The sequence below is a fragment of the Microcaecilia unicolor genome, chromosome 1 (genome assembly GCF_901765095.1).
Source record: "Microcaecilia unicolor chromosome 1, aMicUni1.1, whole genome shotgun sequence".
In the NCBI taxonomy this organism is placed as follows: domain Eukaryota; kingdom Metazoa; phylum Chordata; class Amphibia; order Gymnophiona; family Siphonopidae; genus Microcaecilia; species Microcaecilia unicolor.
In genome coordinates, this window is record NC_044031.1 from 308,416,010 (window position 1) to 308,436,181 (window position 20,172).

The 20,172-nt window shown below is 43.9% G+C and overlaps 1 protein-coding gene across 2 annotated transcripts in view; it reads right to left on the minus strand.

Moving 5' to 3' along the window:
• C1H22orf23 (chromosome 1 C22orf23 homolog) overlaps positions 1–20,172 on the minus strand; it is a 137,922-nt gene that overhangs the window by 114,255 nt on the left and 3,495 nt on the right. For both annotated transcript variants that reach the window (XM_030208181.1, XM_030208172.1), the window contains exon 2: positions 7,012–7,167. In XM_030208181.1, coding sequence (XP_030064041.1) covers positions 7,012–7,114 — 103 coding nt within the window. In that variant the 5' untranslated portion in view covers positions 7,115–7,167. The remainder of the gene's footprint in view (positions 1–7,011; positions 7,168–20,172) is intronic.

Consider the following 20,172-nt stretch of genomic DNA (forward strand, 5'->3'; position numbering starts at 1 on the left):
TACACACTAAAAAAATAATAAGTATTAAAAACACAAAGTGGTGGATGGGAACCAGAATAAATGTGCTCACATTACAATTGTAATATTGTATGTTTTTATGTTTTTAGTTTCACACCACTGAAGCAGCCCTTGTTGGGCAAAATGTGAACCATGTCAGGTTTTCTAATAAAGTTTTGTATTGGACTCCGGGTCTGTTTTGATGTTTATTCTTCTGTGATTGCTGCAGACCTGAAAAGCCTCTCTGGTTTTGTTTGTATCATCTATCCTTTATGCTATCCCCTTTCAATATTTCTTTCAGGTGCTACAGCATCTAATGGTTCTATCAAGGAATCTGTCCAAGCATTCACCATCTCGCCTAAAGACATATTATCAGCAACCACCAATCTTTGTTTCCATTCATGTTCTAAAGCACTCAAATCAAATTGTGGCCTAATCTTTACACTCAAAAATGTCTCATTTTTCTATCTAAATTCTTTCCAAAATAAAAATCTACAGTTACTAAATATTGGTCAGTCCAGCCTAAATCCTTAATTGAAAGGGAAAGGGAAATGGGACTTGATGTACTATCTTTCGGTGGTTTGTTTTGCAACTACATTCAAAGCGGTTTACATAGCATATACAGGTACTTATTTGCACCTGGGGCAATGGAGGGTTAAATGACTTGCCCAGAGTCACAAGGAGCTGCAGTGGGAATCAAACCCAGTTCCCCAGGATCAAAGTCCACTGCTAAAAACCCATACAACTTCTGTGAAAGAAAGATTAAATCTATATCCTGCTCGATGCATAACACCATCTACTACCTGTTTAAATGAATATTCATTTAAAACTTTCAACCAAACTGGGTTTGGTTGTTGATGACAATAAAAGGAATCATCAAAAGGAACATTAAAATCACCAAGAATACAAGTTTTATTCAAATCTATCTTCAGACCTGATAAAAACTCTAGCAAAGGGAGTAATCCGACAATAGTTTTCCTGGGGGAGCAGTACAAAAGACAAAAGGCAATGAGGTACTTTCAACCATTAAAATTTCAGCAATATCAGTAGATTCTGTAAAAACTAATTTAAAACTTAATGATTTTCTATAAAAGAGTACTCCTGTTTTATAACTCCTACATGACCAATCTCACTTATAATCCTTTGGACAGCATTGCCTTACATTAACTAAATCAGATTTTAATAACCAAGATTTCATACTGTCCCTCTATAATCAACCAATCCTGATGTTAACAGAAACATTTTCTCTGTAGAACATGTTGCCCTTACATGGATCATACCATATAAGTCCATAGCTATATATTTGAGCAGATGCAAACATTCACAATGCATGAGTCTTGCTGATTAAACAGCATTTACAAATACCCCACCATGAAAACCATTAAAGATGTGCATTCAATTTTTAATGCCATTTTAGCCCATAATGACAGGGAAAAAAAACTGAATTTTTTTTCCTGTGTCGAGAAGAGTGTGCACTCTGCAAAATACCTACTCTTTTTCAATAGCACACACATTATTTTTGAAAAATAATGTGCACTTTTTGCGAATAGTGTGCAATATTAATAACATTGCTCCTCCCTCCCCCCAAGAAAACCCCCAAAGTTTTTAAAAAAACTAAACAAAAGGAAAATTCCTACAAATGACACAGGAAACTAAACAGAGCTCTGCACACTTCTGAAGACCATGCAAATCGGCCAGAGCAGTTATTGGTTTAAAATTCCATAATAGTTCCATGCATTAATCTTTGCTCCATCTATATCACACTGCATAACACTCATAGATAGAGCTTCTATTCTTAGGTGTTTATAAATTGTATATTTAGGTGTTGACATTCCAGTTAATTAGGGGTTCTTTTAAAGAGTACACAAAACCACTGTTTATCAAGTCAAAGGTGCCATTATTGGGTACCTTTTCCAGTGGAATCAAATATACAGTGCACTCCAGTTACGTGCACGTCGGATAAGCGCATGCTCTGTTTAACTGCATGCCGTACTTCGGTCCCGTTTTTGGCACCATCAATTTCTATGGGGACAAACTTCGGTTTAGCGCACCACTGATAAGTGCAAGATTCGCTTATATGTATGGTTCAAGACCGCTCCTCTGCAGGAAAGACTCCGCATAAGCTCGTGCATGGAATATGGAAGCCGATTGGTGCATGACAACCAACGAGATTTCAAATTTACCGCCCCTTTAACTGCCACAGGCAGAATAAGTGAAAGAATGTTGTTAGAGCGTACACTGGGGTCGTCGTCATCGCGGCGGAATTGTAAGATTTTAACACTGGTTGAACGAATAGAAGTTCTTAAAAAATTAGAAAACAAACAAAGTCAAGCATCTATTGCTAAAGAATATGGTGTCAATCCCAGTCAAATTTCATGTGTCTTGAAGCAGAAAGACCAGCTTCTGGAAGACTGGCAAAACAATACAAATCCACAACGGAATCGAAAACGGGCGAGAAAAGCTGAGGAGGTAGAATATGCTCTTCTTCGGTGGTTTTCTCGAGTCAGGAGCAGACAGTTTCCTGTCAGTGGTCCACTGCTTATGGAGAAAGCTAACCAGCTAGTCTTAGACTAAATGAATTCAAAGCCACTGTTGGATGGTTGGAAAGATGGAAGGAGAGGAACAGCATAAAATTCAAGAAACAGCATGGCGAGAAACAAGACGCTGATGACTTTGGTGCTGAAAATTGGGTTGTTTCAGATCTTCCTACCATCTTGAACGAGTTTGCACCTCGTGACATTTTCAATGCTGATGAAAACTGTCTCTACTGGCGAGCGATTCCTGATGGAACACTTGCATTCAAACATGCTGAAACTACTGGAGGTAAAACGTCGAAGGATCGACTGACGATCCTCCTTCGCTGCAATATGGATGGGAGTGCGAAGTTGGAACTCCTCGTCATTGGAAGCAGTGGCTAAAGAAGTTAGACACTAGAATGCGGGCACAAAAGTGTCAGATTTTGCTGCTTTGTGATAATTGTGCTGCACATAGGGATGATGTCAGACTGTCTAACGTCAAGGTGGTCTTCCTGCTACCAAACACTACCTCTCTGATCCAACCTATGGATCAGGGCATAATAGCCAATTTCAAAAAACATTATTGGGCTCCTATGCTACGTCATCTGATGAGCATGGATGACCAGACTGGCAAGGATAAATGTGCTTTTGAACTGGCTCGTAATCTATCACTGTTGGATTCCCTACATATGCAGAAAGAAGCCTGGAATCATATTACACAGGCAACCATTGTGAACTGCTACAAGCGGGCAAGCTTTGTTAAGGATGTGGAGAGGGATGAAACATGCAGCTGTTGCAAACACGTCAGATGAACAGGTTATTGACATCCCAGCCAGTGTTACTGAAGAGGAGTTTCATCACTACGTAGCTGTTGATTACGATCTACAAACAGCTGAAGACAGCACTGATGTCGAGATATGCGCCTACACAAAGGCAACAACGGCTGATGATGAAACAGAGGACGAAATGAGCAGCGAGGCACATGCTGACGAAATTCAACAACCTCCGCCTGTCACTTTTGCAAGAGCGCTGGAGAGTCTCAACACCGTGCGGACCTATCTGGAGACCACTGGATGTCAGTGCTATGACAGTTTTTACCATCTGACAGACGTGGAGGGGCATAATCGAACGGAAACGCTTATCTCCATGGGCGTTTATCTCCGAGAACGGGTCCGTGAAGGGGCGGGCCGAACCGTAGTTTCGAAAAAAATGGACATTTTTGAGCTGGGCGTTTGTTTTTTTAAGCGATAATGGAAACTAAAAACGCCCAGCTCAAAAACGTCCTAATCCGAGCCATTTGGTCGTGGGAGGGGCCAGGATTGGTAGTACACTGGCCCCCCTGATATGCCAGGACACCAACTGGGCATCCTAGGTCAGTGCGGTGGACTTCAGAAAAAGCTCCCACATGCAAAGCTCCCTTACCACGGGTGCTGAGCTCCCAACCCCCCTCCCCCAAAACCCACTACCCACAAAGTACAACACTACCATAGCTCTTAGGGGTGAAGGGGGCACCTACATGTGGGTACAGTGGGTTTTGGAGGCCTCCCATTTACCAGCACAAGTGTTACAGGTGGGGGGGGGGGATGGGCCTGGGACCACCTGGCTGAAGTGCACTGCGGTACGCACTAAAAGTGCTCCAGGGACCTGCATACACGCAAGCCTCTAGGACTTGTTGCTGCTGTATAACATTGCCACACCAGTTGACACCTGAAGACTAATCTCTCCGAAAACGTCCTTTATTGGAATAAGCACGTTTACTCACAGTTAACTGCAGAATAGAGGTTGTGCCCCACTGGCAACAAGTCTCCCTGGTACTGAGATGAGCAGTAGGTCAGAGCTGGCAGAATGGTGTACAATGCCCTCTTTCAGCCACATTCAAGGTAAGAACTAAGTTCTGTAAAAGTGGCTAACATAGGAAAGGGAACTAAAACTGGCTTACAAAAATGGCCACTAAAGCATGGACTACAACAGGAAACACAACAGGGCACACTCTGACCCAGTAGGCAGGGGGGAAAAGCACCATGGGAGAAGAGCCTACCAACTACCAACATCATGAGACTGTAACACAAGCTAATGAAATCACGGAGCCCAATACCCTACACACACCACAATGCAATACTGATGTGACCCTGTACTGCACCCGAGAGCCACATCTGACCCAGGGAAAGGCTGTGACAGGATCGAACACATTCTGCTGTAATGGAGGTGGGTACAGCATTTGAGGCTGGCATACAGGCTGGAAAAAAAGTTTGTAAAGTGGGGTTTTTTTGGTGGGAGGGGGTTAGTGACCACTGGGGGAGTCCGGGGAGGTCATTTCCGATTCCCTCCAGTGGTCATCTGGGCAGTTGGGGCACTTTTTTGGGACTTGTTTGTGAAAAAAAAGGGTCCAAAAAAAGTGACCCAAAATCGCGGTAAAAACGCCTTTTTTTTCGATTATCAGCTAAAGACGCCCATCTCTCCTCAGTTCCGCCTCCACCACGCCCCCGTCAACTTTATTCGTTTCCGCGACGAAGTGCAGTTGGAAACGCCCAAAATCGGCTTTCGATTATACTGATTTGGGCGCCTTTGCGAGATAAACGTCTATCTCCCGATTTAGGTCGCACTATAGGCGTTTTTCTCTTTCGAAAATAAGCAGGATAGTCTATGGAACTCACAGACCCAATAGTGTACAGAGGACTATAACTGATTACTTCAAGTAAGCCTACCGTCAGTTAACGGAGACTGTATACTGTATGTATAATAATAAACAGTACTGTACATATGTTTATCAGATGTCAAGTTTCTTTGGGTCACAACGGTTAAGTGAATGCTCCGGTTAACTGCATGCATTTCTTTGGTCCCAGACCCTTGCACTTAAGCGGATTGCACTCTATATATCTATGCAGCTGAGGCGTCATCAGCACTGAAAACCATGAAAACAGTGAAGGATCCAAGGCAAGGTGTGAGACAGTACTAGGAGATGTGGCATTTTCCTGGGTTTAGCCAATAAACACTTAGCACCCAATATTCAAAGGATTTATGCTCTTAAATTGGCTTCCTTGAGTAACTAAAGTTATGCTCCAAATTTCTCTAAATGTTTAAATTTAGGAGCATAAAATGTGGGTGGTAAAAGGGCAGATTTAGGGCAGGGAAAAAAGGTAATGAGCTTAACACAATGAGCCTTCTTAATAAAATAATTTTTGGCAGGTAATAGCAAAACATCACAAAACAGAGTACTAAACTTTATGAATTGTGTGAGAAAGCTACTGGGCTCCAACACATTTTCTTGAAGCCCTCAACTTTGTGCTCAGTGGAGTTATTAGCCACCACCATAGGTGCCCGGTATAAGAGGCTTGGAGAGGCTAAGCCTTCCCCCTGCTGAAGCAGAATGGATCAGCTGTGGAGTCCAGCTGCTCTGAGGGGATTAAATTGTTGATTTACCTCCATCCTCACAGCAGGAGCTACAGTGAAAGCCCTCTAGCAATTGTAGAAATTGGTTTATGGTTTGTTTACCTTACTGCTGGGAAAGCAGGGGGGGGGGTTGGCTGGAGGTGTCCTGGGTTGCCAGGGAGATATTTAACGAGGATGACTTCCTGACCTGCACTGAGGACAGATAGCAGCAGAATGGATACTGGGCCAGCATGATCAGAAAAAGTAATCAGACAACAAAGGTAGAAAAGATCATTTTATTTTCATTATGGTGTTTGGAATATGTCCACTTTGAGAATCAGGTGCTCAACATTAAAAGTTTATATTTATTTACTTATTTATGGCATTTTATCCCACATTAAACATGAATTAGGGTGTTTTGTGGCTCTACATGAGAATTGTGATGATATGATCCCTTGTTTCATATTGCTGACGGTCTGCATTTTCCGTATGGGTGGTACTGTATATTGGTGTATTAGGTCTGCCCAATGTAATATTTATGGCACAGTAAGGTTCTGAGTGTGTTTTTGGACAAAGTTGTGCATAGTGTTTTGCAGTTGAGCGATTGTGGTTAGAATATGCTTTGAGCAACCACTTTATTCTTTGACATATGATACATATCTAATATCTAAATTTAATAAAAGGTATTAATTGTAACTTTTTATTTATTTATTTTTTCTGCGTGTTATCAGACAATTATGGATTTAAGCTCCACCCCTGGCCCCACTCCTAACCCCGCCCCCTTTAGCCTCCCCAAACAGTTGGGCCACCGACCACCTATGGCCACCACATATAAACCTCTTCTAGCCCAGACACACTTGTTTCCTGTACTTGCTTGTAAGCTCTGTAATTTGCCTGGAAACTGCTCCTAGTCCTTCTCTGACAGTTCACACATCACCAGCAGCTGACTTTAAAGTGTTATGCAAGAACTTTATTTCCCTCAGTATCTGAGCCTGAGGCAATAAATCACAATTTTTCCCATGGCTGCATGTGTCTGGGTTCCCAGACCAGAATCAGTAGATGTGAAACATGACTACACTCTTACTGGGTTTAGCGGGCTTGTGCTCATTCTTTCAAATGCAGTACTTACCTTTCAGTAGCTCTTGGGTTTCCTTGCTGTATGGTGCAGGTCTACCAGTGTTCCAAAACCCTGTTCCCTTTGGAACAGCTCCTCTAGTCTCCTGAGTTGACATGATGGAAGGAAAGATAAAATCTATGACTACCACCTGGTATCCTCTCAAGCTTTCTGAAAGAAATCAAAGAAATGCTATTAACTGGGAAAAACATCAGCTGCTGTCAATACTTCTCCTGATGGTCACTGATGAAAAGTGGCTCTTCTGGTCAGAAAGTCCATGAAAACCTCTTAAAAAGCAGAAAACTTAACTGCAAATTGCAGAAGCTATTAGGATGAAAACTCAGCCTTCAATTGATTCAGAACTTAAGAGATTTTATGGCATCTATTGGCAGGAAACAATGTCACAATCAGGCAAGGTGCTAAACAGACAAGACCATTTGTGCTTCTGTATCTCAGGCGAATGTACTTTAATAGCTAGCACATAAACATTTATATCAGCCAGTTTAGAAACAGACATTTATTTTTCCCAAAGCTATCACAGAAGGCGTTTTCAAAAGGCGTTTGAGGATTTTCAAAAGGCGTTTGACAAGGTACCTCATGAAAGGCTACAGAGGAAATTGGAGGGTCATGGGATAGGAGGAAATGTCCTATTGTGGATTAAAAACTGGTTGAAGGATAGGAAACAGAGAGTGGGGTTAAATGGGCAGTATTCACAATGGAGAAGGGTAGTTAGTGGGGTTCCTCAGGGGTCCGTGCTAGGACCGCTGCTTTTTAATATATTTATAAATGATTTAGAGATGGGAGTAACTAGCGAGGTAATTAAATTTGCTGATGACACAAAGTTATTCAAAGTCCTTAAATCACGACAGGATTGTGAAAAATTACAAGAGGACCTTACGAGACTGGGAGACTGGGTGGCTAAATGGCAGATGATGTTTAATGTGAGCAAGTGCAAGGTGATGCATGTGGGAAAAAGAACCCGAATTATAGCTACAAGGTTCCACGTTAGGAGTTACGGACCAAGAAAGGGATCTGGGTGTCGTCGTCGATAACACACTGAAACCTTCTGCTCAGTGTGCTGCTGCGGCTAAGAAAGCGAATAGAATGTTGGGTATTATTAGGAAAGGTATGGAAAACAGGTGTGAGGATGTTATAATGCCGTTGTATCGCTCCATGGTGCGACCGCACCTTGAGTATTGTGTTCAATTCTGGTCGCCGCATCTCAAGAAAGATATAGTAGAATTGGAAAAGGTGCAGCGAAGGGCGACTAAAATGATAGCGGGGATGGGACGACTTCCCTATGAAGAAAGACTAAGGAGGCTAGGGCTCGCCCCGGGTAAGGCGAGAAATGATGTACCAATTCCGAGAGAGGGGGGGCATGGGAGTCCCATCATTCCAAGAGTACTACACTGCAGCCCACTTACGAATCTTAGCAATTTGGTCCCAGAACTCAGGGAAAATCTGGATAGACATAGAACAAAGTTGGCTGGAGCCATACCCACTTAGGGCCATACCATGGTTACCAAAACACACTTTGCGAGGCCTGATTAAGAAAAGTCCCCCTCTTTTACAGGGGCCGTTAAAAATCTGGTATAAGGTCAGAGAACAATTTTTCCCTGAACGAAAATATTTCAAGCATACATATCTTAGATACGCCCCCCAGTTTGGCTCAGGAACTTTAAACACTGTGTACAAGGAATGGGAGGAAATGGGATTGTATGCTTTGGGACAAATGTGTGAAGAGGGCGAGATCCCATCGTACTCGCAGTTATGTCAGGAACATGGGCTTTCCCCCATACAGGCCTTTCATTACCACCAGGTACAGAACTTTATTAAATGCAAAGCGAGAGAAGAACTTGAGTTGGCCGAGACACAATTAGAAAAAGGAATGACAAGTGGGGGGAACAAGGGAGGTATATCTAGAATATATAAAGCCCTCTTGGCCCGTGAAAACCCAGTAGAACAATATACACAAAAATGGGAGATAGCAATAGGGACTATGTATGATTCAACACAATGGAAAAGGGCGCTTAAATCTCTACTTAGAGTATCAATCTCTAGCGCTATGGTAGAAAATGGGCATAAGATCTTATATGGTTGGTACCACACCCCAAGTCGCTTGGTCAGGATGTTTGGGTCGGGCTCCTCCCAATGCTGGCGGGAATGTGGAAGTGAGGGTGATATGTACCATATATGGTGGTCATGTGTACATGCACAGAGATATTGGAAGACAATTGTGGACTATTTAAATTTAGTGACTGCTGCACATTATCAGCTGAAGGCAGAATGTTGCCTACTTCACTTCAAACCACCGGCAATTCCACCACATGTGCATAAGTTTGCCACACAGGTGTTCGTGGCAGGTAAATTAGTGCTGGTGGTGTCATGGAAGAAACCTAGCCTGCCTGACATTTTGGTGGTACAGGAAAAGCTGAAATACATACAATTGATGTCTAAGCTCACAGCGATGAACAATGGAAGATTGGCACAACACCAAAAGATATGGGAATCCTATCTTACCTGGTCGGCAGCATCAGTGAACATACAAGGACAAAGAGACTGCTGATAAGGGAAGCAGGGGGGGGGGGGGAGGGGGGAGGGGAGGGGGGGAGATGGGGATTAGCAAAATGATGTTAATAGCTGAAGAGCAATGGAAATGTAATACGCAATCATTCCAAAAATTATTCACTTTGTGACAAGTACCAGATTAATGTTGATGTTATGAGGTTATGGAAAAACTATAAATAAAAAACTAAAAAAAAAAAGGAGGCTAGGGCTATACAGCTTGGAGAAGAGACGGCTGAGGGGAGACATGATAGAGGTATATAAAATAATGAGTGGAGTGGAACAGGTGGATGTGAAGCGTCTGTTCATGCTTTCCAAAAATACTAGGACTAGGGGGCATGCGATGAAACTACAGTGTAGTAAATTTAAAACAAATCGGAGAAAAGTTTTCTTCACCCAACGTGTAATTAAACTCTGGAATTCGTTGCCGGAGAAAGTGGTGAAGGCGGTTAGCTTAGCAGAGTTTAAAAAGGGGTTGGACGGTTTCCTAAAGGACAAGTCCATAAACCGCTACTAAACGGACTTGGAAAAATCCAAAATTCCAGGAATAACATGTATAGAATGTTTGTACGTTTGGGAAGCTTGCCAGGTGCCCTTGGCCTGGATTGGCCGCTGTCGTGGACAGGATGCTGGGCTCGATGGACCCTTGGTCTTTTCCCAGTATGGCATTACTTATGTACAGAACCCGGCAGTCTCTGCCAGTTTCACTTTTGTGGGGGACAACAACCACTGGGGGATTAAGGGGGGGGGGGGTGACCTTCTCATCTCCCTCCAATGGAGTGCTGCACAATATGAGTACCTTTCTGAAACCCAGATGTTCAAGGTAGCAGGTGTAAATCCTGATGTTGATGTTTTTGGACATAGACATTCATTCGCCTTCTGAAAAGAGGCCTACATGTTTATTTTGTTGCCCACCCCAGACCCACCCAAAACATACCCAGACCATGCCTCCTCACCATATGAACATTTTAGAGTTTTAGATATCTATATCCTGGCTTTTAAAATTGATATTTAGATGTTTATGCAACACATCTAAAATGTACAGTTTACACACATCTACAATACAAATAGTGCTTCTAAAATAAGCACCACAGTTAAAAAAAAAAAAAAAAAAAGTCTCTTTCTTAGCATCCTTACTGTACCAGTCCAGAAACAAAATAGTCCTCTGTGATTCATTCCTTAACGGTACTGTGCAGTCACAGAATGCTCAGTTTTTCTCTGACTCCAGAACATGGAATAGACAGACCATACTACTCCTGGATGGTTTGTCTATGCAGCTCTTGATCCAGTTGGAAAACTAGAAGTCAGTAGAGTAGTCAGGTCCCTGTTTTGGAATATGAGCTCTAATTAAAAAAAAAAAAGATAATTGAGTGTCAAGAAACAGTGTGTTTTAAGCCTGTAAAATGTATTGGATATTTTCCTGCCTAAATTAATTCTGAAGAGTGTTTCTCTAGTTTGGCCAGCAAATGGTGCATGCTTCTCACAGGTCTCCCACTGAGCCATCTCTCTCCTCTTCAATCTGTTCAAAATTCTGCTGCACGACTAATATTCTGCCAGTGTCGTTATGCTCATATTAGCCTCTCCTCAAGTCACTTCATTGGCTCCCTATCCATTTCCGCATTCAGTTCAAATTCCTCTTACTGACTTACAAATGCATTCACTCTGCAGCTCCTCAGTACCTCTCCACTCTCATCTCTCCCTACACTCCTCCCCGGGAAAGCTCTCTTCTGCACCCTTCTCCACCGCTAACTCCAGACTCCGTTCCGTCTATCTTGCTGCACCGTATGCCTGGTATAAACTTCCTGAGCTGGTACGCCAAGCCTCATCTCTGGCCATCTTCAAATCTAGGCTAAAAACCCACCTCTTCGATGCTGCTTTTGACTCCTAAACCTAAACCTAACGCTTCAACTGTCCCCTATCCCTGATATGTCCTGTCTGTCCTAACCCTTATCCCTTACTTGTCCTGTCTGTCTGTCATAATTAGATTGTAAGCTCTATCGAGCAGGGACTGTCTCTCCATGTTCAAGTGTGAAGCGCTGCGTACGTCCGGTAGCGCTATAGAAATGATAAGTAGTAGTAGTAATAGTAGTTATGCTTAAAGCTGTTACACAGGACTGAGCTCTTTCTTTTATTTGGCACATAGATAATAGGAAGTACCTTTAGTGATGTAACCAGTATTTATTTGATACTTGACTGTTCTGGGCTCTGATTGGCCTGGAGTTTTGAAATTACACAGCAGATGCTGGCTGTTGCTTCAGCCCGGGAGACGGAGAGAGAGAGATCTCTTTTGCTGAAGCTCTGGGAACAGATATATGTCCTGATCTCCCCAGGTACTTTCTAGGCAGTATGCAAGTGTTTAGTTAGTGTTATAATTGATCCACATTTCAGTTACCTGTTACTGTTTGCCAACTGCACTATTTTGTTCTACTGCTCAATATTTTTTAAGAGAATAAACATAATTGTTGTTTGCCCTGTTTGTCTGAACTGATAAAGAATCCTGGTGGTTTCTGTGTTGGGTCTGTGAGTGCTTTCTGGGAACTGTGGGACCACTGGGAGTGTGGTTCCACTTCTCTAGAAATCACTGAGGATAATTGGAGAGCGGGACACTCGCCCAGAGGCAGTTATGACCCAATTGATGGGAGGGTGGTGCTAGTGTACAGCACGAGCAGCAGGTGCAGGCGGACTTGAGCTGTGCTGGGAATAGACCCTCTAAGTGGCTACAGGGTAACCCCTGGCAGGTGGCTAGGCGTTTGTGACACTGAGAAGTTTCTTTGAAGCTGGGCTAACTAGGAAGAATTTGAGTTTCCTCTTTCCACCCCCCACCCCCCCCCAACATGCTGTTTTCTGAAGGTAAATGTTTATGATACCAGTATGAATAAGATAATCTCAATGGAGGAACTGACTACTTCCAAGGGAGCTCAGATCCACAGCCGCAGTTTCTAGTTCTGAAGTGTCTTACTTAAAGTTCATTTCAGAGCACCTGTTTTCAGTTTACTGCTTCTGCTTCTGAGATCTCTCAGGAAGTTGTTGGCTGAGTAACCCTGCAGGTATTTCTGTCAAAGCAGTTTGGTCCGGTGAGACAGGGATCCAATCACAGCTCTCTACTGTTGGGAACAGCACTCTGAGAGCTGTTTAGGTCAGAACACCAAGCTCAAGTTTTGAGTTGGCTGGTGTGCCTGAGGTAATTCTTGGGCTGTTTTTTCTGAAGGGTTTCTCACTGGAGGCGGGAAGATACAACATCCCAATCTAATGCTTAAGTGTCACGAGTGTTCCTCTAGGTTTGCACTTCTTGTATACCACAATGCACTTTTTAGACATTTATTTTGAGCTTCTTAAATAAAAAGGTGCAAGCACATTTCTTGTGCTATATTAAACGCTCCAAAGCCTACTAAGCCACAATATTTGATACTGAAGGGTGTATTCATGCTATGTTTTGCATATTTCTGGGAGGCCTCAGAATTAGAAAGATGCTTCGTTCTTGTGCTGCCTATTAGCTGTATTTGGAGGGATGTATGACTTGGTCAAGTTCTGGATTGTGTTCTTTCTGCAGCCTTACGATGTTCAGTTTTTGGCGTAATGCTCAACATGTTTGCTCTATGGGCAGCTGGACCCAAATGAGTTCAGGTATTCTGCCTTAAATGCTTCTGGAACCCCATCTTTCTCATGAAACTGTTGCGATCTGATGCTCCAGTCTTAAATGGACTGATAACTGCTTCTTCCTTCAGCCACAGATTTGGCAAGAGCAGTCAGGCCTTGGTTATTTCTCCAGCTGGCACCTGAGGTCATTCTTGGGAAGTTTCTAGAGTGGCTCATGAGGAACCGTGTTTCACGGGATCACAAATTTCAGAAGAACACTTTTCCAGTAAATTATTTATTTATTAGAAGTACTTTGGCTGTATGCCACCCTGGAAATGTCAGTTCTGTTTCATCTTGGAAATATGGATTGGGTTGTAACTTATAATTTTGCCTCCTCTGCTCTTTGGTAATGTAAGCTGGACTACTATCTGAAAGATGCATCTTTAAGAGCTTATTTAAGAAGTCAATTTTATCAATAATGTGAGACAATCAGCTGCAAAGATGGCCTGAGACTATTGGCTGTAATGACAGCCTGGTGCAATTGGCAGTATTACCAGCTGAAAGGGATCAGTTGTATTAACAATTTGCAAGAGTAATATCTACCTGAATGAGTCAGCTGTTTGAACCACCTGACAGTGTCAAATTGCATTGATCATCTAGCAGAATTAACTACACCGACTACCTGACCTGACGGGGTCAGTTGTTTTGCAAACAGAGGTCAGCCAGTTTGTAACCAGAAAAAAATCAGCTGGATTCAAACTGAGAGTGTCAACTATATTTACAACCTGGAACAGTCATCTGGTAAAGTTGTCTGTGTTGCTAACCTAAAGGAGTCAGTTGTAGTGTCAGCCTGAAAAAGTCAGCTCTACTGTCAACCTGAAAGAGTTAGCTATGGTGCCCTCGTCAACTATTTCTGCGCTTGGTGGTCCTGGGTTAAAACTTCCAGTTCCGAACTTTGCCGTTTGGACTGGCCATGGTGCCACACACCTTTTCCAAAGTCATGGTGGTGGCGGCTATGGAGACAAGGTGTCGGAGTACATCCTTATCTTGACAGTTGGCTGATCTGAGCAGATTCGGAATAGGAGATTCGACTAGCCACCACCTGTGTCATTGAAGTTCTCCAGTCTCTCGGCTGGATGATCAGTTTTGCGAAGAATCATCTGACTCTCTCTCAATCGCTGGAATATCTGGGGGTCCACTTCAATACAGCATGAGGGTGCATTTTCCTGCCAGAGGGCAAGAGACTGAAGCTCCTGAGTCAGGTGCACGGGTTGTTGCGCCTTCCTTGGCCCTGCGCATGGGACTATATGCAGGTGCTGGGCTCAATGGCGACCACCCTGGAGGTAGTACTGTGGGAGAGGGCTCACAAGCCATTGTAGCATGCGTTACTGGACCGGTGGTCCTCAATGTCTCTGAAGTATCAGCAGCGTCTGCCTTGGCTTCTGAGGGCATGGCACAGCATGAGTTGGTGGTTAGATGGTTTCCTAAAGGACAAGTACATAAACCACTAGTAAATGGACTTGGGAAAAATCCACATTTCCAGGAATAACATGTATAGAATGTTTGTACATTTGGGAAGCTTGCCAGGTGCCCTTGGCCTGGATTGGCCGCTGTCATGGACAGGATGCTGGGCTCGATGGACCCTTGGTCTTTTCCCAGTGTGGCATTACTTTTGTACTTATGTGGTGGGGGATGCCGTTGGTAGTGGTTAGTTGTAGTGACGGATGCCAGTCTTTTGAGAGGCTCATTGCCTCCACCACTGCGCGCAGGGTCGTTGGTCAGAAACGGAAGTGGAGTGGTCCATCAATCAGTTGGAGTTGAGGGCCATACTCAAAGCCTTTCTGGCCTTCCGGACGACACTAGAGAGTAAAACGGTCCTGATCCTCTCAGACAATACAAAAGTGGTGGCTTACATCAACCGCAACGGCGGCATACAGAGCAGATCGTTGGCGCGGAGGCAACCGGCATTCTGGAATGTGCAGAGCATCATTTATTTCTCTTGTCGGCAGCCCACATTGTTGGTCAGAGCAACATGAAGGCTGAGTTTATCAGCCATCATCGTCTCGACTCAGCAGAGTGGGAACTGGCAGCGGAGGCATTTTGCCAGTTCTGCAGCAAGTAGGGGACTCTGGAGATCGATCTCATGGTGTCCACTGCTAATGCCAAGGTAGACAGGTTTTTGTTTTTGGACCATTTTCTTTCCAGTTTCCTGCATCTTTTTTCATTTCCAGTATTTTGTTGTTGAACCAAGGTTGTGGTTGTTTTTTACTTCTTGTTTTCATTTTAAGTGGTGCTGTTTTGCTCAGTATGTTTTCACTTAGTTCATCCCAGTTTCTCATGAAGTGTTTGCTGTTAGCTGATACGTTTGTTCAGTCATTCAACACTGTTGTCCAGAAGTTTTGGTTATCCACCTTTCCTCTGGTGTTAAAAGTGTGATGTGTTCCACATTCCCTGGTCTTAACGTTCTTCCTCCACTGCAGATTGAGTGTGAGCTTGCTGTGATCAAACCATATCACCTTTTCCCATTTGTAATTTTCTAGTATATGGTTATTGTTGGTTGAGAATCTGTGGGCTAGTATGTCTAGTAGATGACCTTTTGCATGGGATATAGTAGCTTGTGCTATTTCGAGGTTCCATTGGTTAAGGACATTTATTAGGGCCTTGGTATGGGGGTCTTGATGTTTTTCAAGATGTAGATTGATATTGCCTAGTAGGAGGATGTTGGAGAAGTTAATGCAGATATTTGATACGAAATCCATGAAGTCATCTTGGGAATTTGCTCAACTGCCTGGTGGTTTGTAAAATAATATGCAGCATAGTGTTGTGTCGGTGATTTTGAATGCTAAAATTTTGATTTCAGAGAGTAATTGTGCAACTATCAGGCTTATTTTCGAAAGAGAAGGGCGCCCATCTTTCAACACAAATTGGGAGATGGGCGTCCTTCTCCCAGCGTCGCCCAAATCGGCATAATCGAAAGCTGATTTTGGGCGTCCTCAACCGCTTTCCGTCGCGGGGACGACCAAAGTTCACAGGGGTGTGTCGGAAGCGTAGCGATGGCGGGACTGGGGCGTGCTTAACACATGGGCGTCCTCGGCCGATAATGGAAAAAAGAAGGGTGTCCCTGACGAACACTTGGGCGACTTTACTTGGTCCTTTTTTTGTTACGACCAAGCCTAAACTGACCAGATGACCACCGGAGGAAATCAAGGATGACCTCCCCTTACTCCTCCAGTGGTCACCAACCCCCTCCCACCCTAAAAAAAAAAACTTTTTAAATATTTTTTGCCAGCCTCAAATGTCATACCCAGCTCCATGACAGCAGTATGCAGGTCCCTGAAGCAGTTTTAGTGGGTGCAGTGCACTTCTGGCAGGCAGACCCAGGCCCACCCCCCCACCTGTAACACTTGTGGTGGCAAATGAGCCCTTCAAAACCTACCAGAAACCCACTGTACACACATGTAGGTGCCCCCCTTCACCCCTTAGGTAGTGGTGTACAGTTGTGGAGAGTGGGTTTGGGGGGCTTAGCACACAAGGTAAGGGAGCTATGCACCTGGGAGCAATTTCTGAAGTCCACTGCAGTGCCCCCTAGGGTGCCCAGTTGGTGTCCTGGCATGTGAGGGGGACCAATACACTACGAATGCTGGCTCCTCCCACGACCAAATGGCTTGGATTTGGTCATTTCTGAGATGGGCATCCTCGGTTTCCATTATCACCGAAAATCAGGGACGACCATCTCTAAGGATGACCTAAATTTCCAGATTTGGGCATCCCCGACTCTATTATAGAAACGAACGATGGACGCCCATCTTGTTTCGATAATAAGGGTTTCCCCGTCCCTTCACTGGGGCGTCCTGCGAGGACATCCTCAGGAAAACTTGGGCACCCCTTTCGATTATGCCCCTCCACAGGTTCTATTGTGAAGATGGTTTTGTATATTAGTGCAACTCCAACTCCTTTCTTTTTGGTTATGTTGACATGTATTATTTTGTAGTCTGGTGGACATAGGTTAAGTAGTGCAGGATCATCTTTTAGGTGCAGCGTTTCTGTTATGAACAGTAATCCTAGTTGTTCTATTTCAATCCAGTCTCTGATTACTGTTGTTTTGTTGATGGCTGATTTTATGTTTATATACCCTATTTGAATAGGAAAGTGTGCATCGTGTGTAGTTTTGGTTAGTTTGTTTGTAATTGTCTTTGTGCTCTATCTTGTTTGTGGTTGTGGTCCTTTTGATTGTTTTTTTTAAATTTATCTTGTTGTTGTTAGTGTATTTTGTTCCGTTTTTTTGTATGGGTTTTTATTTGGTCCTTCCATTTGATAGTGGGGTCATTGCCTATCTGACACGTGTACAGGGAGTTTGTTCCATTCAGATGGTGAGGTAGCTTGCAGCCCAGTAATCCCTGCAATTAATATATTGTAGAGCAACCATGTTCTTACATTAGTCATGGTTAAATGTGTTGGGGTGTGTGCGGTAGGTCAGGCTGTGGTTATACTACTACTACTACTTATCATTTCTAAAGCGCTACTAGACGTACGCAGCGTTGTACACTTGAACATGAAGAGACAGTCCCTGCTTGACAGAGCTTACAATCTAATTTGGACAGACAGGCAGAACAAACAAGAGATAAGGGAATATTAAAGTGAGGATGATAAAATAAGGGTTCTGAACAAAGTGAATAAGGGTTAGGAGTTAAAAGCAGCATCAAAAAGGTGGGCTTTTAGCTTAGATTTGAAGACGGCCAGAGATGGAGCTTGACGTACCGGCTTAGGAAGTCTATTCCAGGCATATGGTGCAGCAAGATAAAAGGAACGGAGTCTGGAGTTAGCAGTGGAGGAGAAGGGTGCAGATAAGAGAGATTTACTCAGTGAACGGAGTTCCCGGGGAGGAATGTAGGGAGAGATGAGAGTGGAGAGGTACTGAGAAGCTGAAGAGTGAATGCACTTATAGGACAATAAGAGGAGTTTGAACTGTATGCGGAAACGGATAGGAAGCCAGTGAAGAGACTTAAGGAGAAAGCTAATATGAACAAAACGACACTGGCAGAATATTAGTCGTGCAGCAGAATTTTGAACAGATTGAAGAGGAGAGAGATGGCTAAGTGGGAGACCTGTCAGAAGCATGTTGCAATAGTCTAAGCGAGAGGTGATAAGAGTGTGGATGAGGGTTCTGGTAGTGTGCTCAGAAAGGAAAGGGCGAATTTTGCTGATATTATAGAGTAAGAAATGACAGGTTTTAGCAGTCTGCTGAATATGTGCAGAGAAGGAGAGGGAGGAGTCGAAGATGACCCCAAGGTTACGAGCTGATGAGACAGGAAGGATGAGAGTGTTATCCACGGAAATAGAGAATGGGGGAGGAGGAGAGGTTGGTTTAGGGGGAAAGATGAGAAGCTCAGTCTTGGTCATGTTTAGTTTCAGATGGCGCTGAGACATCCAGGCAGCAATGTCAGACAGGCAGGCTGATACTTTGGCCTGAATTCCTGCTGAGATTTCTGGTGTGGAGAGGTAAATCTGGGAGTCATCAGCGTAAAGATGATACTGAAAACCATGGGATGAGATCAGAGTACCAAGGGAAGAAGTATAGATGGAGAAAAGAAGAGGTCCCAGGACAGATCCCTGAGGTACACCAACTGACAGTGGGATAGAAGTAGAGGAGGATCCACTAGAGTATACGCTAAAGGTACGCTGGGAGAAATAAGAAGAAAACCAGGAAAGAACAGAGCCCTGAAATCCAAGTGAGGACAGCGTATCAAGGAGTAGGCTGTGATCAACAGTGTCAAAAGCAGTAGATAGATCGAGAAGGATGAGTATAGAATAGAGACCTTTGGATCTGGCCAGGAACAGATCATTGGAGACTTTAGCAAGTGCTGTTTCAGTTGAATGAAGGGGGCAAAAGCCAGATTGAAGTGGATCAAGAATAGCTTGAGATGAAAGAAAGTCAAGGCAACGGCGGTGAATAGCACGTTCAAGAAACTTGGATAGGAAAGGGAGGAGGGAGATGGGGCGATAGTTGGAAGGACAGGTAGGGTCCAATGAAGGTTTTTTAAGGAGTGGTGTGACTACGGCATGCTTGAAGACATCAGGAACAGTCGCAGTGGACAGTGAAAGATTGAGGATATGACAGATAAAAGGGATGACAGTAGGAGAGATAGTGTTAAGTAGATGGGTGGGAATAGGATCAGAGGAACAGGTAGTTGGTTTCGAGGAGGAAATAAGATGTGTAGTTTCTTCAGTGATTTTGGAAAAGGAAGAAAAGGAGGCAGGGGTTGCGAGGGTTGAGAGAATGGACTAAGGGAAGGAGAGGTGGAGGTGATCTGGTTGAGAATTCAAGGACTTGAGACTTGTTTTCCCATGTTTATTTATTCCGTTCTGGTAGGTAGTTGTCTTGACATTTGTTGTGAGGGGCGTGTATGTTTGGGAGGTGTTATTTTGTGGCAGCACCCCGTCATGTAGGATTGTTGTCCTGCAGCCCCCATGGTGATGCACTGTCCAGTAAGCACTCTAGCTGGTGTCTCCCATGTTGAATCTGATTAGGTGATCCACCGCTGCTACCACCCTGTCACATCCTCTCATGACTCTCCTCTTTTCTGTCGCTCAAATCCAGTGGGATGTTCTCACCACCGCTAATGCTGAGACTGTCACCGTGGCCTTTGTGGATGTGCTCTCGCCTTTTGCTCCTCATTGTATTCCATGTGGACGACCTTGGCACCACCCTGGGGGGTCCAGGGGGAAGCCTGCAGCAATCTGCCCTCGAGAATGGTTGTTCTCCGGCTAGTCAGGCAGAAGCTCTTCAGTTAAGGAGTATGCTCAATACTGAGGGTGCTGAAGCATCCATACAGCTGGCTCCTATATCATGATGCAGTGTGGCACCCACAGAAATGATTGCTATGGGCAAAATATGGGACTACACACTGCTTTGGAATATAAGTTCAAAAACAGGACTGACCAAAACATCTCACTCCTTGTACTGGGAAATTTGGCAGTTCTTAATTCTTCTCAGTTTATGTATTACTTTGGCACAATAATTATACCAATTACCAT